This window comes from Myotis yumanensis, unplaced genomic scaffold (genome assembly GCF_028538775.1).
Source record: "Myotis yumanensis isolate MYYU_CA2020_CCGP unplaced genomic scaffold, mMyoYum1.0.hap1 SCAF_20, whole genome shotgun sequence".
NCBI lineage: Eukaryota > Metazoa > Chordata > Mammalia > Chiroptera > Vespertilionidae > Myotis > Myotis yumanensis.
Genome location: NW_027223771.1, coordinates 9,335,149 through 9,357,040, shown reverse-complemented (window position 1 = coordinate 9,357,040; position 21,892 = coordinate 9,335,149). Strand labels below are relative to the sequence as shown.

The window sequence follows — 21,892 nt, the reverse complement described above, 5'->3', positions numbered from 1 at the left end:
GGAGGCCCTGGCCCCGCAGCCGCTAGGAACCCTGCCAGTGCATGAATTTTGTGCACTGGGCCTCTAGTTTAGTGATATACGTAAACATTCACTACTGTATAAAATAGGTGTGTGTAAAACGTGTGTATCTCAAGGTGGGACACATATGTGCTTGTGCATGAGAGTTGGAGGGGTGGCTAATAAAAAATAATCATGGATGTTGCTAACAGTAACACTGTCCCTTTTTAAATGATTGCAAAGCAAAATCTTGATCTGCTGCCAGTGCCCCCAGAGAGCGCCCCCAGAGAGCGCCCCCAGAGAGCGCCCCCGGCTGCAAACAGACAGACAGACACATTCTGCGTCTCCACGCAGGAATCATCACACATGGTGGTGTTTTGTAGAAATCATCGAAGGATGGAGTCCAGTACTTGAACATTTAACATTCTTGCACATTGTAACTTGTTTCACGGGTAATGGAGAGAGTCTGCATTTTTGTTGTTCCCCATCTTTCAAATTTTCCTTTTCCCCACCTTTTAAAAATTGATTTGAGAGAGAGAGGGAGGAAGGGAGAGGGATAGAGAGAGAGAAACATTGATGTGAGAGCGAAACATGGACCGGCTGCCTCCTGTACCTCCCCTACAGGGGATCGAGATCGCCCGCAACCCGGGCATGTGCCCTGACCGGGAATCGAACCATGACCCCCTGGTTCCCAGGCCGATGCTCATCCACCGAGCCACCTGGCGGCCGGGGAGTGTTCCAGAAAGCTGCCTGATGGCATTGCCAGTTTCAGGTTCTCTTCCCAAATCTATGGGAACATTTAGCCCCAGGCAAGCCGCTTACACTCACTCGGTATTTCCATCCCCGGCCTCCCAGATGCCTGTGGCATGCCCACAGAATCGGTTCCAAAGAGATCTGTCTACAGAGGAAACCGCGAGGAAGATGGGGACACACACACACACACACACACCCACACACCCAGGGCCACACCGACACGTGTGAGAAAGCCACCCTCCACGGGTTTCTTCCCGGGAGGCAGGGAGGGCCCCCCTCAGAGCTTGCATTATGAATCCTCGTTAGCGTGTTAAGGGCTGGGAATGTGCGAATACTCTTATTATTACTAAGCGCGCCGGGGGATGACTCAGCAGAAAGGAAAAAAGTGTTTCTCTGACCCAGTTAGGGCCGGGAAAGGTAGGGCCGTGTAAGGCCCGGGAGGGCGGGGAGTGTGCTGGCCGTGGGTGCCAGGTGGCCGCCACTCGCGAGGGGAAGGTGGGGCCGGTTAAGCACATTGTTCTCACGGGCGGTGCGTTCGTTTCGTGCATAAGTTAGGATCATGCATCGAGATGGGGCCGAGGATAAGGAAGTCTAGGATGGACCTCCAAGATGGATGAGCATAATACCTTACATAAGATGCACCGTTAGGAGGGAGGTTTGTATTTAATATTACAAGGAGCCTTAGGGAGCGTGCAAAGAGAATGCCCTTCTGTATCTCCCCTCAGGGAGGTTGTAAAGCTTTTTGTGGCTCCATCTTTTTTTAAATAAATATATTTACATATATATAACATATATATGTATATATGTATTTCAGAGAGGAAGGGAGACAGAGAGAGAAACATCAATGATGATAGAGAATCACAGATCCGCTCCCGACTGGGGATCGAGCCCCCAACCCGGGCATGTGCCCTGACCGGGAATCGAACCCGGACCTCCTGGTTCAAAGGTCAACCACGGAGCCCCACCAGCCAGGCCCGGCTCCATCTCTTAACAGGCGGAGGTCACACGCTCTGTCCCGTTGTGAACGACCCCGTGTGCTGGGCTCAGGGAGCGTGTGGTGTGTTGCACGTGGAAGTGAAGTATTTGGTCTGGTGCCAATCTGCTTGTTGACATGTAAAACCTTCCCGATTCTTCCCAAGGAAAGCGCTGTGGATTCGGCATTTGGTTTTGCACCATCTGGTGCCCATGGTACCTCTGCTTCCTTCCTCTGGGAGCTGAGCCCTTCTTTCTCTCGCGCGTTTTGCATCGAGTCACGGGCGCTGCCGCTGCATTGTGCAGCCTGCTGACCGTTTGGAATCTCTCAGGTTATTGTGTAGTGCGCGGCGAGATGTCGCTCGGGGACATGAGCACCAGCGGTTTGCTGCCATTTTGGCTGTTGAAATGCTGCTGGCATCGTGTCCTCTGTGGTCATCAAAGCTGATGACCAGCCTGGTGATGGAGGCGATGAGGGTGCTGACCTCTTCTTTTAAAAAAAAAAAAAAAATTGACTTCAGAGAGGAAGGGAGAGGGAGGGAGAGAAACATCAATGATCTGGGGGATGGAGCTTGCAACCCAGGCACGTGCCCTGACTGGGACTCAAACCCCCACCTCCTGGTCCATGGGTTGACGCTCAACCACTGAGCCACACTGGGCTATTTTTTAAAAACAATTTTCTGTAAATCTATCCTGATTTCAAAATAAAAATGTAAGAATTCTGAAGATGCATGCATCTACGTATAACGACGCTATGTCCAAATTTAGATAGCATATGTAATAAATGAATTTTTTGGCTAATAAAACTGGGGGATCGAAGATGTCAGTGTCATGAGCCTGATACTAGTTAAACAGATTTAAGGAAAGTGCTTGTTTCTGTTGAATATAATTTCCAATGTAGCTGATAACTGTGTTTATTTCTATAAAGAGGCATAGGTTAGCCCTAGCCAGTTTGGCTCAGTAGTTAGAGCATCGGCCTGCGGACTGAAAGGTCGTGGGTTCAAGTCCAGTCAAGGGCATGTACCTGGGTTGCAGGCTGGATCCCGGGCCGTGGTTGGGGCGCGTGTAATTGATGTGTCTCTCTCACACCCATGTTTCTCTCTCTCTCTCTCTCTGTCTCTCCCCCTCCCTGCCACTCTCTCTAAAAATCAATAGGGAAAAAATATCCACGGGTGAGGATGAACACTAAGCAAAGTTTAAATTTTAAAAACATTATACGATGAAAACAAATGTGTGTTAAAAAAGAAAAGAAAAGAAAAGAAACGCGTGTTACAAAAGTAGTTCAAACATCCCTTCAGCCTATCTAATTTCCTAAGTGAGATATCTGAGAATTTTCACGCTTGATCTTAGTAGTAAATGCAATTACTGAGCGGCGAGGCCCTGATCGGCCTAACTCGCGTGGAGAAGAGGGCGGGGACCGTGCTATTTATACGCCTCATTCAGAAAGCCTCGCCTGTGTGCGAGGTCTCCTGGAGCTTGGCTGGGTGTGTTGGTGGGAGACTCGGTCTCACGCACACGGACGACGTTACTTATTTCAGAGAGGCAGGGAGAGGGGGAGAGAGAGAGAGAAACATCCATGAGGAGAGAGAATCGTGGATCGGCTGCCTCCTGCACACCCCCTACTGGGGATCGAACCCGCAACCCGGGCCTGTGTCCTGCCTGGGAATCGGATCGTGACCTCCTGGTTCCTAGGTCACCACTCAACCCCTGAGCCACGCCGGCCGGGCCTGAGTTTTCTCACTGTGGGACTCCGTGACCCGCCCCCTTATCCACGGGTTCATCTTGGCCAGAGAACCCAGTGTTCTCCGGGGAAGCAGAGGACCTTTTGAATGATATGTCAAAGGTGGAGAGCTTTCGTGTTGTTATGAAAATGAAGTCACTCTCCTGGGAGACTAATGATACAGCAGTGGAGCGGAGAAGCCCAGGGTAGGTGAGGCTCCGGCCAACCCCCAGGGGCAGGTATCCAAGCCCTTTGGGAATAAACGGACAGTTGGAAACCCGGAGTCCTAGGACGGCTTCCCAGTGAGCGTCCTACTCCTGAACAGATAACTTCGCCTTGGGCCTCGGTTTCCCCGTCGATAAAAAGCAATAGTGTTGCCGAGGTGATGGGTAAAGACGCTGCCAGCCTTGAAATGCTATTGGGTGGGAGGGCTGAACGTTCATCTCAAGTTCAAAGGACTCAATGGCCTTAAAATGTTTTCCCTTCAACCCCGATACCCTATGAGGAGTGAAGGTGGGAAGCCAGTTTTTACAAATTCATTGATTGATTTTAAAGACAGAGGAAGGATAAGAGAGAGAAGCATCGACTTGTTGTTCCACTTATTTATCCGGTTGATGTTGCTCTGTCTCTGTCTCTCTCCCTCTCCCTTCCTCTCTGTCTCAGATCAATAAAAACTTATTTAAAATAAAACCGGCAACTGTCCAATCTCCTCCTATTCGCCCTCCAAAAGATATCAGATTTTACTTCAACCACTTTCCCCCGCTTAGTCACAGTGAGGATTCTGGTTCATGAATGTTTACACTATTTCACTTAAACCTTCTGCACACACATACACACGGCTGAGCACCCCGTCCCGGAGAACGTTCCAGTTCCATCAAAAGGAAGCGAGGTTGCTCACGTTGAACTAGAAGTTGGAGGAAAAGCTGGGGATTAAGATAAAGCCTAAACATTGCAACCTGGAAACGATACATTCAACAAATCGAGGCGTGCCGATACTCCAAAGATGCCATCTGCTTTCTCCTGTCAGAACGCGTCCAACGCACTTCCATCTCATCATGGAGTCAAACCGAGGCCTCAGGCCTGGGATTCCCACCAGATCCTGGCGGTGGGGGGTTGGGGGTGGGGGACGCCAACATTTCAAACGTGAGCGAGCACTTCATTCACCTCCCACCCCCCCGAGAGGTACTCACCAGAGGTGCTGAGCCACCTGGGGACGCGTGTGCTTCCGACTCGAGGCCTGGGGGGCCGTGGGGGCCCGGCGGGCGGGACCCGGGAAGCTACCCTCCAGCCATGAGCGAGAGAGCCCACCTCCCAACGCCCACAGGGCCCCTGCCTGGGCCCCATCAGCCTGATTGCTCAGGGCTCCTCACGAGTCAGCTGAGACCAGCAGAAAACAAGAGCCCGACTGGCAGATTTCACCTGGGCCCGAGGTGCTCTGGGAGGACTGGGTCGAGGTGGGAACACCTGAGCCGGGAGCTGGGGTTCAAGGAGCGCTTCTGAGAGTCTCAGGTGGCCCACCCCAGGCCTGGGCTCCCAGCCCTCCCTCGTCCCAGGGAGAGAATCTTTTTTTTTTTTTTTTAAATGAGTCCCAGTCTGTGCCGGCCCCAAGCAGTGCCTCTTCCACATGGGACCTCATCTAAGCTCCTTTCCCACCTACACAGGAACCCTCCACAGAAGTTAGGAGTTAGAAGAATTGGGGCCCCTGGGCTCAGAGCTAAGTCAGTCGGGGGCCATGCAAAGCTAGCCAACAGGATGGAGGCTGGGAAGCCAGGTCCTCAGGTCTCTGCGTCGCTATTGTTTTGTTTGTTTTAATACATTTGTATTGATTTTAGAGAGGAAGGGAGAGGGAGAGAGAGAGAGAGAACCATCCATGATGAGAGAGAATTACGGACTGGCTGCCTGCTGCACACCCCCACTGGGCATGGAGCCGCAACCTGGGCATGTGCCCCAACGGGGAATTGAACTGTGATCTCCTGGTTCATAGGTGGACGGTCAGCCACTGAGCCACGCCGGCCGGGCCGGGCTGAGAACATAACCTCTGACGTGGCCGGTGTGGCTCAGTGGGTTGAGCACTGCCCTGCGCACCCAGAGGTCACTGGTTTGATTCCCAATCAGGGCACATACCTGGGTTGCGGCCTCAAATCCCAGTAGGAGGCGTGCAGGAGGCATCTGCTTGCTGTTTCTCATCATTGATGTCTCTCTCTCTCCCTCTCCCTTCTTCTCTGAAATAAAAAATATATATATTTTAAAAAATGACTTAATGGACCTGCAGAGCGACCCTCTCCCCCAGCCCGTCCCCCCCGGGCCTCCCCCTCCATCCTTGCCCAGAGCTGGTCTTCCGCTCACTGCCCTGCCCTCTCGCCCGCACGCCCTCGGCGCGGCGCTATATTTAACCGGCGCTCTGTGTCTGAGACCTGCCTGCTAGGTGGCTTTGTCGTTTTTCGCAGGTTGCTTTTCTGGGGATGTGTTTTATCTCCCCTGAGGCGGGTGACGGTTCCGTCTCTCTGTTCTCAGTTGTCCTCTCAACACTTGGTGTTCAGTCCTGGCCTGTGGGCTCAGTGGTTAGAGCGGCGGCCGCCAGACAGAAGGGTCTCGGGTTCGATTCCCGGTCAGGGCACATGTTGGGGTTGCAGGCTCGATCCCCAGTAGGGGGGGTGCAGGAGGCAGCTGATGGATGTTTCTCTCTCTCTCTCCCTCTCCCTCTCCTTTCCTCTCTCTCTAAACGTCAACTAAAAATCTTAAAAACACAACAAGAAACGAACCAAAACCAAATCGATGTAGGTGTCTCGGGCTCCCAGTCCCAGGGAGGACGCGGCTTGTGCTCCAGGCCCAGCGCTGTCGTCTCTGAGCGAGTCCCCGCGCGCTCTTTAGGGTTATGTATTGAGTCCATTTGCATTTGCCAAACCGGCTTTCTTCCCCAAATTGACTTGTTAAATATCACTTTGGGCCATAAGGGGGGAAATATTTTAGGGAAGAGAAGACACGGGGAAGAGAACGGAACCAGGAGGATAAAAGACACACGCACTCGCACACACACGCACACACACACACACACACATACACGCACACACATGCACACACACACACATACACGCGCGCGCGCTGGGCAATGATGTAAGACGTGTTTGGCTGAGTCGGTGGTTCAGATATTACTGTGGGATTAAGAGGTCAATAAAACACACCCCCTCTTTCCCTCTCGGAACCCACTGAGACAGGGATCAAGCCAACCGAGTAGAAATGAAGACGTCAGGTGGATTGCCGGGGAGGCCTGCGGCAGGGAAGGCATCCCTGATAAGCCGGGCTCCTCCCAGGCCGTCTCTTCCCTCGCTTCCCGGAGACAGGGCCAGAGGCCACGCCCCGAGGGCCCAGGCTAACTCTGCTCCGATGGACGGAGGAGTGACCCCAGGCCCCGGGGGGAGGAGCGACAGCCTGGCACCCTCGGATGGAGGCGCCCATCGGGTGTGAGGACAGGGACTGCAGCCTCGTACGGAAACGTGACGGATGGGAGACTCCGCTCACCCTACACCCCCGAGTGTGTCTTAGAAGGAACAGGACGTGACCTGGGCCTGTGAACAGAGGGGTGGTTTTTTAGGGAACCCTGTCATCAGGGTGGTCGTTGAAGAAAACTGCACATGAATCTACTCCCTCTACCTGAAATACAGGTCATTTCATAGACTTCATTCTGAGCCACAGGAACAGTCCACTGTGCCCGGCACACATGACCTGCTCCGAGCCAGTCATTTTAAAAGTTGATTTTTAGAGACAGAGGGGCAGGGGGGGAGGGGGCGGAGGAGAGGGGGCGAGGGGGCGAGAGGAACACCAGGCTGTTGTTCCACTTGCTGATGCATCGTTGGCCGATTCTCTCTGTGCCCCGACGGGGGGTCGAACCCACAGGCTTGGCGTGTGGGGACCACATTCTAACTGACTGAGCTACTGCCCAGGCCTCAAACTCGTCCTGAACGGGGTGGAGCGGGGGTTCCAGTCTCCCTGCCTGCGTGCCCCGTCCTCCCCGGGACCCGCTGGTCCTCAGGCCTGCGCTCCCGGCTCCCCGGTGCGGCCCCTGCGCCGGCTTCCTGTCCAGACCCTAAGGGCGCGAGGCCGGGACCGGCCAGGCTCCACCTTTGAGCCGCTTGAGTCTAAGCAAGTTCATGAGCCCTGGCCTCCGTGTCCTTGCCGGAGAGCTGGCGTGACAAGGGTGCCAGCCTGGGGCAGTGGCAGAGATGAGGAATCCATCGTTAATATTCCAAGTTCATCGCTGTTAGCTGGGGGGGAAAAGAAAGCAAGCAAACCCTGGAAACCTGCTGACTGGCTCCGCCTCGGAGGCACGTACAGCTTCGGTCTCGGCGGAGCCTCCAAACGGCTCAGCACTTTGTGTTGCTTTTGTGCCCAATTATCTCTAAACAGAGAGTCGGACGGTTGTATCTGCGAATAAAAGATCCCCTTTGTAGAAAATTTGGGAATTATGAAACATCAAAAACCCACAGTGCCGCCCGGAGAGAGAGCGGTGCTCCAGGAGTTCCCTTTTTAGTGTAGTCAGTCTCTCTCTACCTCACTCACCTATTCATCCTACCCGTCCAGCCATCTATCATCTATCTATCATCTCTACCTTCCTATTTTAAAAAATATATTTTTTATTGATTTATTGAGGGAGATAGAAACATCCACGATGAGGGAGAATCATGGATCGGCTGCCTCCTGCCCGCCCCCCACTGGGGATCGAGCCCGCAACCCGGGCCTGTGCCCTGACTGGGAATCGAGCCGTGACCTCCTGGTTCCTAGGGCGACACCCGACCACTGGGGCATGCGGGGAGGGCCTGACACTTCTCAGTTGAATGACTTCCTCTGCCCCCTTCTCAGGGATCAGGAGGTTCTCACTCCACACCTTCTCCTCGGTTATTTCATTCGATTCACAGTCCCTGCCGACTGCCTCTCAGGGGACGGGGTTGGACTCGCCGGCCGAGCGTGGCCGGCGACATCACGCCCCATACACCTCAGGTGCCAGCCGCTTCCGGGCCAAAGGTGCACGTCAAGCAAGGGAGTCACCAGCTGTCCATCCCGCTGCCCGTGGTCAACGACACACTCCGGTTCTGATGAGCACAGCAGCGAATGCCTCGACGGCGTTGGCTACGGCACCCCTGCGCCTGTGGAAGCCTTCGCACCCTGGGGTGACGGGAGAAAGGCACCATGAGCTGCGCCCCCCGGGCTCCGCGGCCGGGTCCTCGCGGCCTGGTTCCGAGGAAGGGCCCTGCGCAGTGCTGTGCTCCCCCTGGAAGACGTCAGCGTCTCTCCCAGGGAGGCGCCTCGCCGGGGGCAGCCCCGCGTCTCAGCACCTGCCGCTCCTCGCGCTCACGGCCGTGCACAGTGGACGGGTGGGCGACGTCTAACCAGCGCCTGGCTGAGCAGAGGCCGCCTGCTCCGTGAGGCACCGCGTGGACGCCCCGCCAGGGCTGTGCTCGGCGGCCTGGCTGGGCCACAGCTCCACCCCGACTCCTGGAAACGCATTTTAAAATGAATGGGTCGGCCCAGCTGGCTGCTCAGCGGTTGAGTCTCAACCTGTGACCCATGATTCTTTGAAGTCAATAAAAAATATATATATATTTTTTTTTTAAAAAAGGAAATTGAATGAGCAGCCCCAGGGTTCCCTAGTCTTAAGAGGAAAAGGAAGAGCTGAGGGAGCAGCCGGGAAGAGGGGTCGCGTGTGGAGAACAGTGACTGTCTGGGATGTCGGCCACCGTCTTCGTGGGGATGCCTCGGGAGGGGACACGGGTCTCCCGGGTCCCAGGACCGTCTTCCTGCTCAGCTACCCAATCTGTGGGGCCCCGTGCACCGTGAAAAGGCTCCTCCAAAGCAGGAGGAAACTATAATCTACCTCCTCTCTGAGGCCAGCGCCGGACCTCTCTCTCCTCGGGCCCGAGGCTCGATGGAGGGCGTGGGAACCGCGTCTTGGTTCCCTTCTGGGAACCTGGGCTGTGATGGCCGTGTCCCCAGCGACAGGGCAGCCTTCTGTGATCCCATCACAGATACCCATCCCCATATTCCCGCTGAAAGGAATAACAGTTCAGGAAAAGGGAAAAAAAACAACAAAAAAACCACACACACAACCCCACGATCAAGCCAACATTTTTCACTTACAGGATGTGTAGCATTGTTCCCGTTGTGATTTGTGGAAGAGCAAGAACCTCACCATTTCTGGGTGGGAGCCAGAAATAGACCTGATCTCAGAAATGAATGGGCTCGCTGCCTAAAAATAGCACATCTTCTTGGAAACGGGAAAATGCTTTAAAACGCATGGCGGTGGGGCGGCGGTGGCGGCGCTGACCCACGTGACCCGCCTTTGAGGGGAGGAGAAGCCATTGTGAGATCCTAGCCCAGAGGCACCTACACAAAATCAAAGGCACCTACAAAAATCTGGGAGGATAAGTCGGTAGCAGGGGCTCTCGGTGGAAAATGGAAATATTCACCCCGGTTTTCTGTGGAACTTTTTTCTTTTTCTTTTTTGGCCTCATCTGCCCTCTTGAAGGGATTCAGACAGAAATGAGTTTAAGTGCTACTCAGTTCAGCAAATCTAATAATTCGAGTCTATTCACCTCTATGTGGGATTTAAGGAATAAAATCGATGAACAAACGAAGTTGAAACGGACTCACAGACACAGAGAACAGACTGCTGGCTGCCGGAGGGTAGAGGACTGGGGGACTGGTTGGAAAAAGCCAAGATGGCCCTGGCTGGTGTGGCTCAGTGGATAGCGCGTCGGCCTGCAGACTGAAGGGTCCTGGGTCAGGTTCCGGTCAAGGGCACATGCCCGGGTCGCGGGCTCGAACCCCAGTGGGGAGCGGGGGGGGGGGGGGGCCGTGCAGGAGGCAGCTGATCAATGATTCTCTCTCATCACTGATGCTTCTCTCTCTTTCTCTTCCTTTCTCTCTGAAATCAATAAAAAAATATTTTTTTAAAAAAGAAAAAGCCAAAATGCCTTCTCTTGATCACTGTAACTTGCGGGGAGGGGTGTTTGATTTTTGGGGACCCAGAATTCGAACTACTTAAAGGTACAAATGATGTATTTCCTTTTTTTAAAAAATATATTTTATTGATTTTTTACAGAGAGGAAGGGAGAGGGATAGAGAGTCAGAAACATCGATGAGAGAGAAGCATCGATCAGCTGCCTCCTGCACACCCCCTACTGGGGATGTGCCCGCAACCCAGGTACATGCCCTTGACCGGAATCGAACCTGGGACCTTTCAGTCGGCGGGCCAACGCTCCATCCACTGAGCCAAACCAGTCAGGGCTGATGTGTTTCTTTGTTGTTTAATATGTTTTCACTGATTTGAGAGAAACATCGGTCGATTGCCTCCCATATGTGCCCCGACCAGGGACCGAACCCGCAACCTGGGCCTGTGCCCGACGGGGAATCCAGCCGGCGACCTCCCGGTGCAGGGGCGGATGCTCCCACCAGCCGAGCCTCGCCGGCCAGGGCTGTGTTTCTTATCTCTGGGTCCCCAGCACCCAGCAGGGTGTTGACCTACGGTAGGTGGCTACCCGATGCAAGAGGGAGGGAGGAAGAGGGGATGGCAGGGAGGTGGCCAGTCCTCCCCCTTTGCCACACGGGTTCGACAGTCACCTCGGAGTCTGCGGTGGGAAGGGCCAGGCCACGGGAACGGACCCGAGCCCCCCACACGCACGGTGTTGGTAGAGGTGCCCAGACGCCCCAGCCTAAACTTCACTGCGGCAGCGCCTGCCGGAGGCCTCCAGCACTTGGGGCTTATGTAAGCGGCGGCGGAGCAATTTCCCATCTTCGCTGACCCGAGAGCAATTTACCTGGGAGGCTTGCTATCCCCGACCCGCGGGAGCAGGCGCCGGCCCAGGTGCCCTGGGACTCCCCAGCTGCGGTTCCAATCTCGCCACGCGGCGTGGAGATGGCCTTGCCTTCTCGGGGTTAGTCATCCTCTCCTTCCATTTCCTGCGCGGAGGAGATGTAGTCAATCACTTAATTGCGGAATAATGAGCGATATTCTCCCTCCCAGAGATGTGTTCTGGCCGCCGTAATGCGATAAACGCCGGGAGATTTGCTCGCGCGGGGAAGCAGCGTTGTTGTTGATCTCTCCCTGCAATTTACGGGAGCCTCTCGAATTATACACCTACAGCTGGGAGGAGGTTTTCTTGGGCTAATTTGGTGTGTGTTGTTAGCGCTGCCGCCGCCTGTGTACGCTCCGGAGATGCTGAAAGCACTCACCTCTGCTCACGAACGACTCATGTTCAAGAATGCCTGCTCCCGGCCCCAGCCGTCGGGGCTCCTCCTGCCCCCCCCTACCCCCCCCCCCCCACTGCTACCTGAGCCCTCGGGCTCTAAACCAGGGGGCCCTGGGCTGGCCTGGCGTTCTCACCCCCCGGAGACCCCGGCCTCTGACTTTTGCATGAAGAAGGATTTTGGAATCCGGGGTAAAAATCGAACCACCTTGTGTCATAGTTCTTCCAATAGAAAACAGTGAGCAGATTCCAGGCCCGTGACTTCACAAGCGCGTGGAAGCCCACCAGGCGTGGGGAGACGCGCATCTCGGTGGGCGTCAGTGTGTCATGCTGGTTAACTCGAGGCACACACACACGCACGCACAGACACACATGCGCGTGTGCACGCACGCACACAGACACAGACACACATGCGCGTGTGCACGCACGCACACAGACACAGACACACCTGGACGCATGCACGCACGCATACACCGCCATGCACACTCACATGGGCACGCTCACATGCACATCCACGCGCACACACTCAGAGGGGCCGTGCTCTCATCAGATTATCAAAGGGCTTTATGATCCCGGAAACAGAAGCCCGGAGCGATACCTGGTCCTCCCGTTGAATGGTTTTTTTGTTTATAAGATTCTTTATAGGAGAGACGGTGATCGGGACACGATTCTCGCCTCGGTGTTTATTTACGCCGACCCTGAGTCTGTCATCGGGCTTTTCTAGGAGGGGTGGGGCGGGTGGGACCGGCCCGGCGTTGGCCTTCCCAGAAAGCACCCCCTGCTTCCCACCCCGCGTGGAAGGAAGCAGCGTCTGTGCCTCCCGGGCCCCGGCCAGCGGCTGAGCGGAGACTGACGTCTGTCTCTCCTCCCCCCAGGACTACACCCTGACCATGTACTTCCAGCAGTACTGGAGGGACAAGAGGCTCGCCTACTCCGGCATCCCGCTCAACCTCACGCTGGACAACCGCGTGGCCGACCAGCTGTGGGTGCCGGACACCTACTTCCTGAACGACAAGAAGTCCTTCGTGCACGGAGTCACGGTGAAGAACCGCATGATCCGCCTGCACCCCGACGGGACGGTGCTGTACGGGCTCAGGTCTGTCCGTCCGTCTGTCTGTCCGTCTGTCTGCCCGCCCGCCCCCCGGGGCCCTGACTGTCTCCCTTGAGGTGGTAATGGCCGGCGAGGCCGCATCCTCAAATGAATTAGGAGACATCACATGAAACCTCTGAGCTTTGCAGAGAAAGGAATCCTCTAGGACCTGGGACATCGCTGTGACTAGGACTTGTCACAGGCAAGCCCGGCCGGCGTGGCTCAGTGGTTGGGTGTCAACCTAGGAACCAGGAGGTCAGGGTTCGATTCCTGGTCAGGACACAGGCCTGGGTTTCGGGCTCGATCCCCAGGGTGGGGCGTGCAGGAGGCAGCCGATCCGTGATTCTCTTTCATCATGGATGTTTCTCTCTCTCTTTCCCTCTCCCTTCCTCTCTGAAATCAATAAAAATATATTTAAAATATAGTCACGAGCAAGGGGACCGCCTGCGTGCACTGCTTTGATCTGATTGAGTTGTCGACTCTGAGCACCCAGGCCCCCGCCCCCGCCCTGGCTGGGGTTCCCATATTCTAACCACAAAGGCCCGTGATGAGTATTACTACCCTGACACGGCAGAAGCTTTCCAGAACGTTCGCCCAGCGCCTTCTGCAGAGTCGGAAAAAACCCTTGACTGCTGCTGACCCGGGCTCCGGGCTCCGTGGGGTGCTGTCTGAGGCGAGGCGGGGCCGCCAGGATTGATGGGCCTGACTAAACGCGAGGCTCCCCGGTGGGTGCGAGTCATCGCTCCCCGGGCCTCCTAACGCACTCACTCGAACCAGAAAGCTAGGCTGCTCGTCTGGGACCCGAGGAGGTCTGGGGCTTCCCTGGTTACCTTGGAAACCGCCAGAATTTCCCAGGATGCTCCACCGCTGCTAGGGGGTTCCATGCTGTGACTATCGCCCCCTTGCTAAACGGCGCCCTTAAAAAATATTGTGTCTTGCATTGACTTTGCACTGGGTTTATGTTGTATTTATTTTTTTTAAAATAACGTTTTTATTGATTTTACAAGGAGAGGAAATGAGAGGGAGAGAGAGAGAGAGAGACATCCATGGGCTGCCCTTGACCAGGAATGGAACCCGAGACCCTTGGGTGCCCCGGGCCAGCGCTCTAACCACTGAGCAGCCGGCCAGGGCAGAGCCTCCTGTGTTTGAAACGAGCCTGGAGGTCTCTGTGAGCCTCGCCCGGCTGTCAGGAAGGAAACACCCGGCCACCACAGTCCACACATGCTCCACAGCTCCTCGGCCCGCTGCTTCCCTCGAAGGCTGGTCCTCGAGACACCCCTGCCCTTAGACTTTCAAAACCACCAGAGCCATCGAGACGCATTTGACTGGAGAGTCATTTGAATTTTTGGACCAAAGAAAAGCACATCCGTATGTCAGAATACCGTTCGTTTCATTAAACTCATCTATACTGTGTGCATGACCCCGGTGAACCGAAGGACCACGTGCATATATTCTACATCATGTGTACACACACACACACACACACACACACGCACACGCACACGCACACACACACGCCCAATCTGTGTATCATGGTTTTGTTATTTTAAGATGATATTTTTATTGATTTCAGAGAGGAAGGGAGAGGGAGAGAGAGAGATAGAAACATCAATGACGAGAGAGAATCATTGATTGGCTGCCTCCTGCACGCCCCACACTGGGGATCGAGCCCGCAACCCAGACGTGTGCCCTGACCGGGAATCGAGCTGTGACCTCCTGGTTCATAGGTCGGTGCTCAACCACTGAGCCACACCGGCCGGGCCGGAACCGTTGTTAGTCTCCTGTCGATGAAGGTCTAACCCAACAGGGATTGCCTTCCTCCTGGGAGGTCCCCGAGACCCTCGCCGGCCGAGTTGCATCCCTGAGACCTTGGCCCGGCGGCAGCCCAGGCTGGTAGCTCAGCCCCCGTCTAGCCCCTCTGGGCTCCCTGCCCTGTTCCCGCCCAGCCCGGGATCAGGAGGGTGTTTGCCTTGTCCGGGTAGATGGAGCTCTCTGGCGAGGGGTGAGCTTTCCATGACATCGTTCGCACGTCATCCCGGCCTTTTTCTGGGAAACCATGAACCCGTGACCCTGATGACTGTGCAGAAACGCCAGTGAGCGCTCCTCACCCAGGGACTCGCGGGCGACCGTGTTCTCGTAGTGAGAAGAGGTTGTTTCAAAGCATCAACTATTTTCTCGCCCGGCCGGCGTGGCTCGGTGGTTGAGCGTCGACCTAGGAACCAGGAGATCAGTTGGGGCCCGTGCCCAGGTTGCAGGAGACAGCTGATCAATGATCCTCCCTCATCATGTTTCTCCCTCCCTCTCTGAAATCAATAAAAATTTTTTTTTTAAAAAAAAATGAAGCTAGAACTTCTTTCAGAAGGTTCAAGCAAAGGCTTTCTAATTGGTTTGGCCACCATCTTTTTTTTTTTATTAAAAATATATTTTATTGATTTTTTACAGAGAGGAAGGGAGAGAGACAGAGAGTTAGAAACATCGATGAGAGAGAAACATTGATCAGCCGCCTCCTGCACATCTCCCACTGGGGATGTGCCTGCAACCCAGGTACATGCCCTTGACCGGAATCGAACCTGGGACCCTTCAATCCGCATGGCCACCATCTTATTCCAAAACTATATGTATTTTTAATATCTTTTATTTATTGATTGGGGGGAGGGCGTTGATTTGCTGTTCACTGATACATTCATTCGTTGATACTTGTGCCTGTCCTGACCTGGGATTGAGCCTGCAGCCTTGGCATATCATGTTGACGCTCTAACCAACCGAACTCCCCGGCCAGGGGCAAGGCTCACAGAATGAGCCCAGGCGTGCTGAACCCCCAAACCCTTGCTTTTCAGGGTCCCCCGATTACCTTCCCATGAGCAAAGACGTACGTGATAAATTACCTTCCAAGAGAAGGATTATGCCGTGTTTTACTCCCACCACTACTCCCGAAGTTTCTGTGTGGCTTTTCCTTTTTTTTTTTTAATCCTCACCAGGGGATATTTTTCCATTTACCTTTAGAGAGAGTGAAAGGAAGGGGGTGGGAGAAAGACAGAGAGAGAAAGAGAGAGAGAGAGAGAGAGAAACATCGATGTGAGAGAGACACATCGATGGGCTGCCTCCCACGTGCACCCCGACCAGGGTCCGGGATCGAGCCTGCAACCGAGGAACAGGACTCAAACCCGGGACCCTTCGGTCTGCAGGCTGACGCTCTAACCACTGAGCAACCGGGCCAGGGCTGCGTGGCTTTCCTTGGTGCAGCTGGTCTCCGGTATCCTGAGCACGTCTTCCGTAGACAGCCTCGCGTCGGACCAGGGGTGTCGGGAGGAGGGGGACCCACTCGTGGCTGATGTGGGAGCCGTGTTCTTGCCGTGCTTCTCACCCCGTCTCTGCTCTCTGCCCCCCACTGCGTGCGTTTCAGAATCACCACGACGGCGGCGTGCATGATGGACCTGAGGCGGTACCCCCTGGACGAGCAGAACTGCACCCTGGAGATCGAAAGCTGTGGGTATCTGCGCGCTGGGCATCGGGTCATGGCCTGGCGGTTTGGCCGAGGCACCGCACACCGTCGTCTTGACATTGTTTTTAACGGCCTCACAGATGAGAGGTTTACTCTCTACTCTGCAGGTTTCACGGTTGAGAGGGAAGAAGAGAGAGAGAGAGGGTCAGGGGGAGACTCAGGATGAGATCTCCGTTCTAACCTGACTGGGAGAGTCTGTCTGCTTTGCTGAATCTATAGCCAGACAAATACCCCCCATCTCGGGCCGCTCGGTGCGGAGAGAGCGAACACGGAGGTGACTGTGCCGTGTCGTCCTCCTCGCGCCTCCCCGCGCCCGCGTGGCTGCACTCCCGGGACCCTGGGCAGCTGGAGTAAAAACTCATTTTCCATCGGGGACGCGGCTTTGCACGCAGAAGCGGTCTCTGCGTCGTGACAGTTTGCTTCCATCTGGAGCATGTTCGGCGGCCTTACTGATACCTCAGTGCTGAGTGCCCCCGTGTGAGGGGCCCGGCTGCGTCTGTGGCAGCGAACACACACACACGTCCCACCTGCCGCCGGAGCCGCAGCTCCGGGCGTCCCTGGATGTGGGGGCTGCGGCTCCTAATCCTGGCCTCTCCCCGGCGGGTTTATCGTTCATCTCCGCTGCATTTAGACGTGTCTGTGTTTGTTTATTTTTATTCTTTTAAAATATATTTTTCTTGATGTCAGAGAAGGAGAGGGAGAGAGAGACAGAAGCATCCACAATGAGAGAGAATCACGGATCGGCTGCTCCCTGCACGCCCCATACTGGGGATCAAGCCTGCAACCCGGGCCTGTGCCCTGACCGGGAATGGAACCATGACCTCCTGGTTCATAGGTCGGTGCTCAACCACTGAGCCACGCCGGCCGGGAGGCTTGTCGGTGTTTCTGTTGAATTTTTTTGTGGATGGCAAAGGGCTGACTTTGCAGTGTCCCTCGATGCATTTGTGGTGAGAAGGGACTGTCAGCCTGAGGACTGAAGGGTCTCGGGTTCCATTCCAGTCAGGGCACAGGCCTGGGTTGCGGGCTCGATCCCCAGTGTGGGACGTGCAGGAGGCAGCTGATCCATGATTCTCTCTCATCATGGATGTTTCTCTCTCGCGCCCTCTCCTTTCCTCTCTGAAATCAAGAAAAATACATTTTTTTTTTTTTTAAAAATAAAAGAACAAAAATAGGGTGGGGATGGGAGAGCTGAGGTTCTCCGAGCTCGCCACCCGCAAGCCTGAGTCCCGCTTCACTCTGGCCACTGACTTTGGCAGCTAAAGGCCGGAGTAGACACCAAACTGGAACAGAGCTTCCTGAAACCCCTGCTGGAGGGCTTGTTTTCATTTGACCGTTTTAATGACGAGGTTGGAAGCTAGTCAGAGCTGCACACTAAAGGCTGTGTTGGTAATTGTGGCACCTTTGCAGAACGCAGACATAAAGATGCATCGCGTCGTTAGGCAAAGCTGTTGAGAAATGGCCAGGATGGTTCTTGATATTTCAGACACTAGGTGCAGACGGTAGAGAAGAGGAATCGATGGAACGACATAAAACCATAAACCTTCGAGGCACAGGCTGGGGCCCGGGCTCAGCGGGTCCCTGGAGCTGCAGGTGGAGGGGGGCAGCGCACGGGGGCCTCCGGGGGTGAGAGATGCCGCCTCGGAGGTGGGGCGGCATCAGGGACGTGGGCCCGGCCGCACGGGCAGAGCAAAGGCAGGAAGTCGGCGGGTTTGCAGACCCCGAATCAATTTTCTTTTCGAGGTAAAACAAAATCTGCCAGGGGAGGCGGCCGGCAAAGGCCAGACCCAGGAAAAATAATGGTCCTTTGTAACCGGCCACAAAAGGCTGCAGGGGAGGTGGGGAGGCGGGCGGGCATTCGCCACACAAGGCCCTCGCCCCCAGGCAGCGGGATGCCGCCCAGGTTGCCGGCTGGGAGGGACCCAGGACAAAGAGAGGTCGCTGGGGGCAGGACAGAGCCCCAGCCCGCTGGGGGCAGGGCAGGGGGAGGTGGAAGAGTGAAGCCCCTCAGAGCAAATGGCCGCAGGGTGAGGGGCCGCTTACCCAGAGGTCGCAGGGAAAGGGACCATTTTCAGCTCCGCCCTTGACTGCTGTGTGCCCTGGAGGAAGTGGCTCGCCCTCTCTGGGCTGCAGCGTCCTCACCTGAACCACGGGCCACAGCGGCTCCTCACGGGAGTGTGGGGTGATGGTGTGTGCGCCCCACTTGCCCGAGGGCGTTCTGCCCCCTAATCGGCACCCCCACCTCACCACCCTCCCCTCCTCAGCCCTCCAGGGACGGCACAGGCCCCTCTGGGCCTCTCGCATGGAGTCCCGTCTCCTTTTCATTCTAGCCCCGGAAACAGAGGCTACCCAAGGCCCAAGGGGATGGGGCCACGTGGAAAAAAATACATACATAAAACTTCTCCTCACCCTAAAGCACACTCATCTCAATGAAAAGCCGGTGTAACAAGCGACTTGTTCTAATTCTTTTCGTTATTCACTAAGATTGTCTAACTCGTACATGTCAACATCTCATGTTAACGCCGTGGCCCGAGTCTTCCTATTATTTGTAGGAGGAAGGTAACACATCAGAGGTGGGAGGCTAAGGCTGAGCACACACCTGTGTTGTACCCGCCTCTCTGGTTCTCCTTTTGAAACTCACGACTTCCTGTCAGCCACAGCATCATTCTGACAACGAGACTCACGCCATGGGCTTCTGATGGCTGGTGATTTTTATCAAAATCTCGCAATGGGCCCGGCTGGCGTGGACCAGTGGTTGAGCCCCGACCTATGAACCAGGAGGTCACGGTTCAATTCCCGGTCAGGGCACAATATATTTTTATTGATTTCAGAGAGGAAGGGAGAGGGAGATAGAAGCATCCATGATGAGAGAGAATCACGGATCGGCTGCCTCCCGCACGCCCCACACTGGGGATGGAGCCAGCAACCCGGGCCTGCGCCCTGACCGGGAATGGACCCATGACCTCCTGGCTCACAGTTTGCTGCTCAGCCACTGAGCACGCCGGCCGGGCCGGTGGCAGCTTCTGGAATGTGGTGCGTAGATACGACGATGCTTCATTCCCGCCTGCCCCTCTCCTCTGTCCCTGCAGACGGCTACACCACGGACGACATCGAGTTCTACTGGCGGGGAGGCGATGACGCGGTGACCGGCGTGGAGAGGATCGAGCTGCCGCAGTTCTCCATCGTGGAGCACCGGCTGGTCTCCCGGAACGTCGTGTTCGCCACAGGTGCGTCCTCGCCCACTCTCCCCGCGGACACTGGTCTCCTCGTTTATTTCTTTATATGTTTACTTTTCAGTCCTCACCCAAGGATATTTTTCCAGAGAGTGGAAAGGAGAGGAAGGGAGAGAGAGAGAGAGAGAGAGGAACATCGATGTGAGAAAGACACATCGACTGGTTGCCTCCTGCACGAGCCCTGACCGGGGCCCTTGACCGGAATCGAACCCGGGACCCTCGGTCCACAGCCTGACACTCCTGACCTCCTGGTTCATAGGTCGGCGCTCAACCACCGAGCCACGCCGGCCGGGCAGACCCATGTTTGGTAACATAAGCAGCTCCCTGTGGGCAGCCCACACACCACGCATGTCCTTGGGGGCCGGGAGGAAGGGGAGAGGCCAGAGAAGGGCCCCCCCCCATTCTTCCACCAGCTCCGTCGGGCAGACAGGAGCACATGGCGTGGCTGGGGGCCACCCCTGGGTTCCCGGGCTTCTCAACGGCACGCGACCCGTCGATCACAGATGTAGAGCCAGCTCTGGGCGCCCCGCCCGCCCGCCTGACCCCGTCTGTTCCCCAGGCGCCTACCCGCGGCTCTCGCTGAGCTTCCGGCTGAAGAGGAACATCGGGTACTTCATCCTGCAGACCTACATGCCCTCCATCCTCATCACCATCCTCTCCTGGGTGTCCTTCTGGATCAATTACGACGCCTCCGCCGCCAGGGTGGCCCTGGGTAGGTGCGCTTGTATTGTATTGATCTTTGCTTGTTTTAAAGATCACTCTTTATTGTGGAAAGTGTCACGTGGGCCCCCTTTGCCCCATGGGCCCCCCAGCCGCCCGGGTAGGTGCTCTTCTAAACCCATATCTGAAATGTGTGTGAACCGTGTCGTTACGGCATTAGTGAGGTCAAAGGCCAGAGGTCAACAGCAGTGTTTTGCCACCCTGACACCAGTCTTGTCCACGGCATCATTTTCTATCATTTTATTAAAAACTATGTTTTTATTGATTTGAGGGAGAGGGAGAGAGAGAGAGAGAGGAACATCCACGATGAGAGAGAATCACGGATCGGCTGCCCCCTGCACGCCCCCCACTGGGGATGGAGCCCACAACCCCGGGCTTGTGCCCCGACAGAGACCTCCTGGTTCGTAGGTCGACGCCCAACCACTGAGTCACACCAGCTGGGCATCAATTTCTCTCCTGCAACACCCATTTCCTGCATGATTGCTTTGATGTGTTAATTTAATTATCAGGCTCGGATGTAAATTTTCATGCCCAGGAAAGGGAAAATACGCTTGCCGGAGATTTGCATAATAAAGCTATTTCTGACACTCGTTTTAAAGCAAGGATTAACATCCCCCCCGTTCAGATTTATTCGGTGGTCCAGAAAGAAGACATGGTTAATTGGACATTCTTCTTCTTTAAGCCAGAGAAAAATAGTCCAATATTTATTATAGCATGTAATTGGAATTACGCAACGTAACGAGCATTAAAATATACGATTCGATTCTGTGCGATTCCCAAGAGCTCTTGGTGATCTTGCTGGCCACAGGTTATCTGACAGTGACCAGCTGATGTGCAGTAAGCAGCGCAGGTTCCAATATTATTCCTACTGTATATTGAAGAGTAGGAAGGCTTCCATTTTCTGAAAGATTATTCTCCACTCAGCTGAGAACTGTGAAACTGCACAAAGTAAACATTCCAGCACATTTTAGGTAAGTACAGGGCTGCAGAGCGATGATCCCAGTCAATCCCTTCCTTTGGGGGGCGGCGGGAGGGGATGTTGAATTTAACTCCTGAAAGTGGAATTATCAATGATACTTTTAGACCTGGCTGGTGTGGCTCAGTGGATAGAGCACCGGCCTGCGGACTAAAGGTTCCCAGGTTCGATTCCCGGTGAGGGCACAGGCCCGGGTTGCACGCCCGGCTCAATCCCGGTCCCTGATATTCTCGAATCGCCGGTGTTTCCCTCTCTCCCTTCCCCTCTGAAATCAACAAAAACCTTTTTTTTTTTTTTTTTTTTCAAAAAAGAAGAAAGTGAGGAGGGAGGACGAGGCAGGCGAGGCTGCAGGCCCTCACCCCTCTGCGTCCTTTGCAGGGATCACGACCGTCCTGACCATGACCACCATCAACACGCACCTGCGCGAGACGCTGCCCAAGATCCCCTACGTCAAAGCCATCGACATGTACCTCATGGGCTGCTTCGTGTTCGTGTTCCTGGCCCTCCTGGAGTACGCCTTCGTCAACTACATCTTCTTCGGGCGCGGCCCCCAGCGGCAGAAGAAGCTGGCGGAGAGGACGGCCAAGGCCAAGCAGGACCGGGCGAAGAGCGAGAGCAGCCGGGTAGGCCCTCCCCCGTCTCCCCCGCCTCCCCCCCCCCCCCAGCCCCAGCCCCCCATCAGGCCCTTCGCC

General features: G+C 55.3%; 1 protein-coding gene across 1 annotated transcript in view; it reads left to right on the top strand.

The window, feature by feature from the left end:
* Positions 1-21,892, top strand: part of GABRB3 (gamma-aminobutyric acid type A receptor subunit beta3) — a 34,202-nt gene that overhangs the window by 4,999 nt on the left and 7,311 nt on the right. Inside the window, exons 4-8 of the mRNA XM_070400474.1 lie at positions 12,558-12,778; positions 16,176-16,258; positions 19,361-19,498; positions 20,064-20,216; positions 21,579-21,823. Of these exons, the coding sequence (XP_070256575.1) occupies positions 12,558-12,778; positions 16,176-16,258; positions 19,361-19,498; positions 20,064-20,216; positions 21,579-21,823 (840 nt within the window). The remainder of the gene's footprint in view (positions 1-12,557; positions 12,779-16,175; positions 16,259-19,360; positions 19,499-20,063; positions 20,217-21,578; positions 21,824-21,892) is intronic.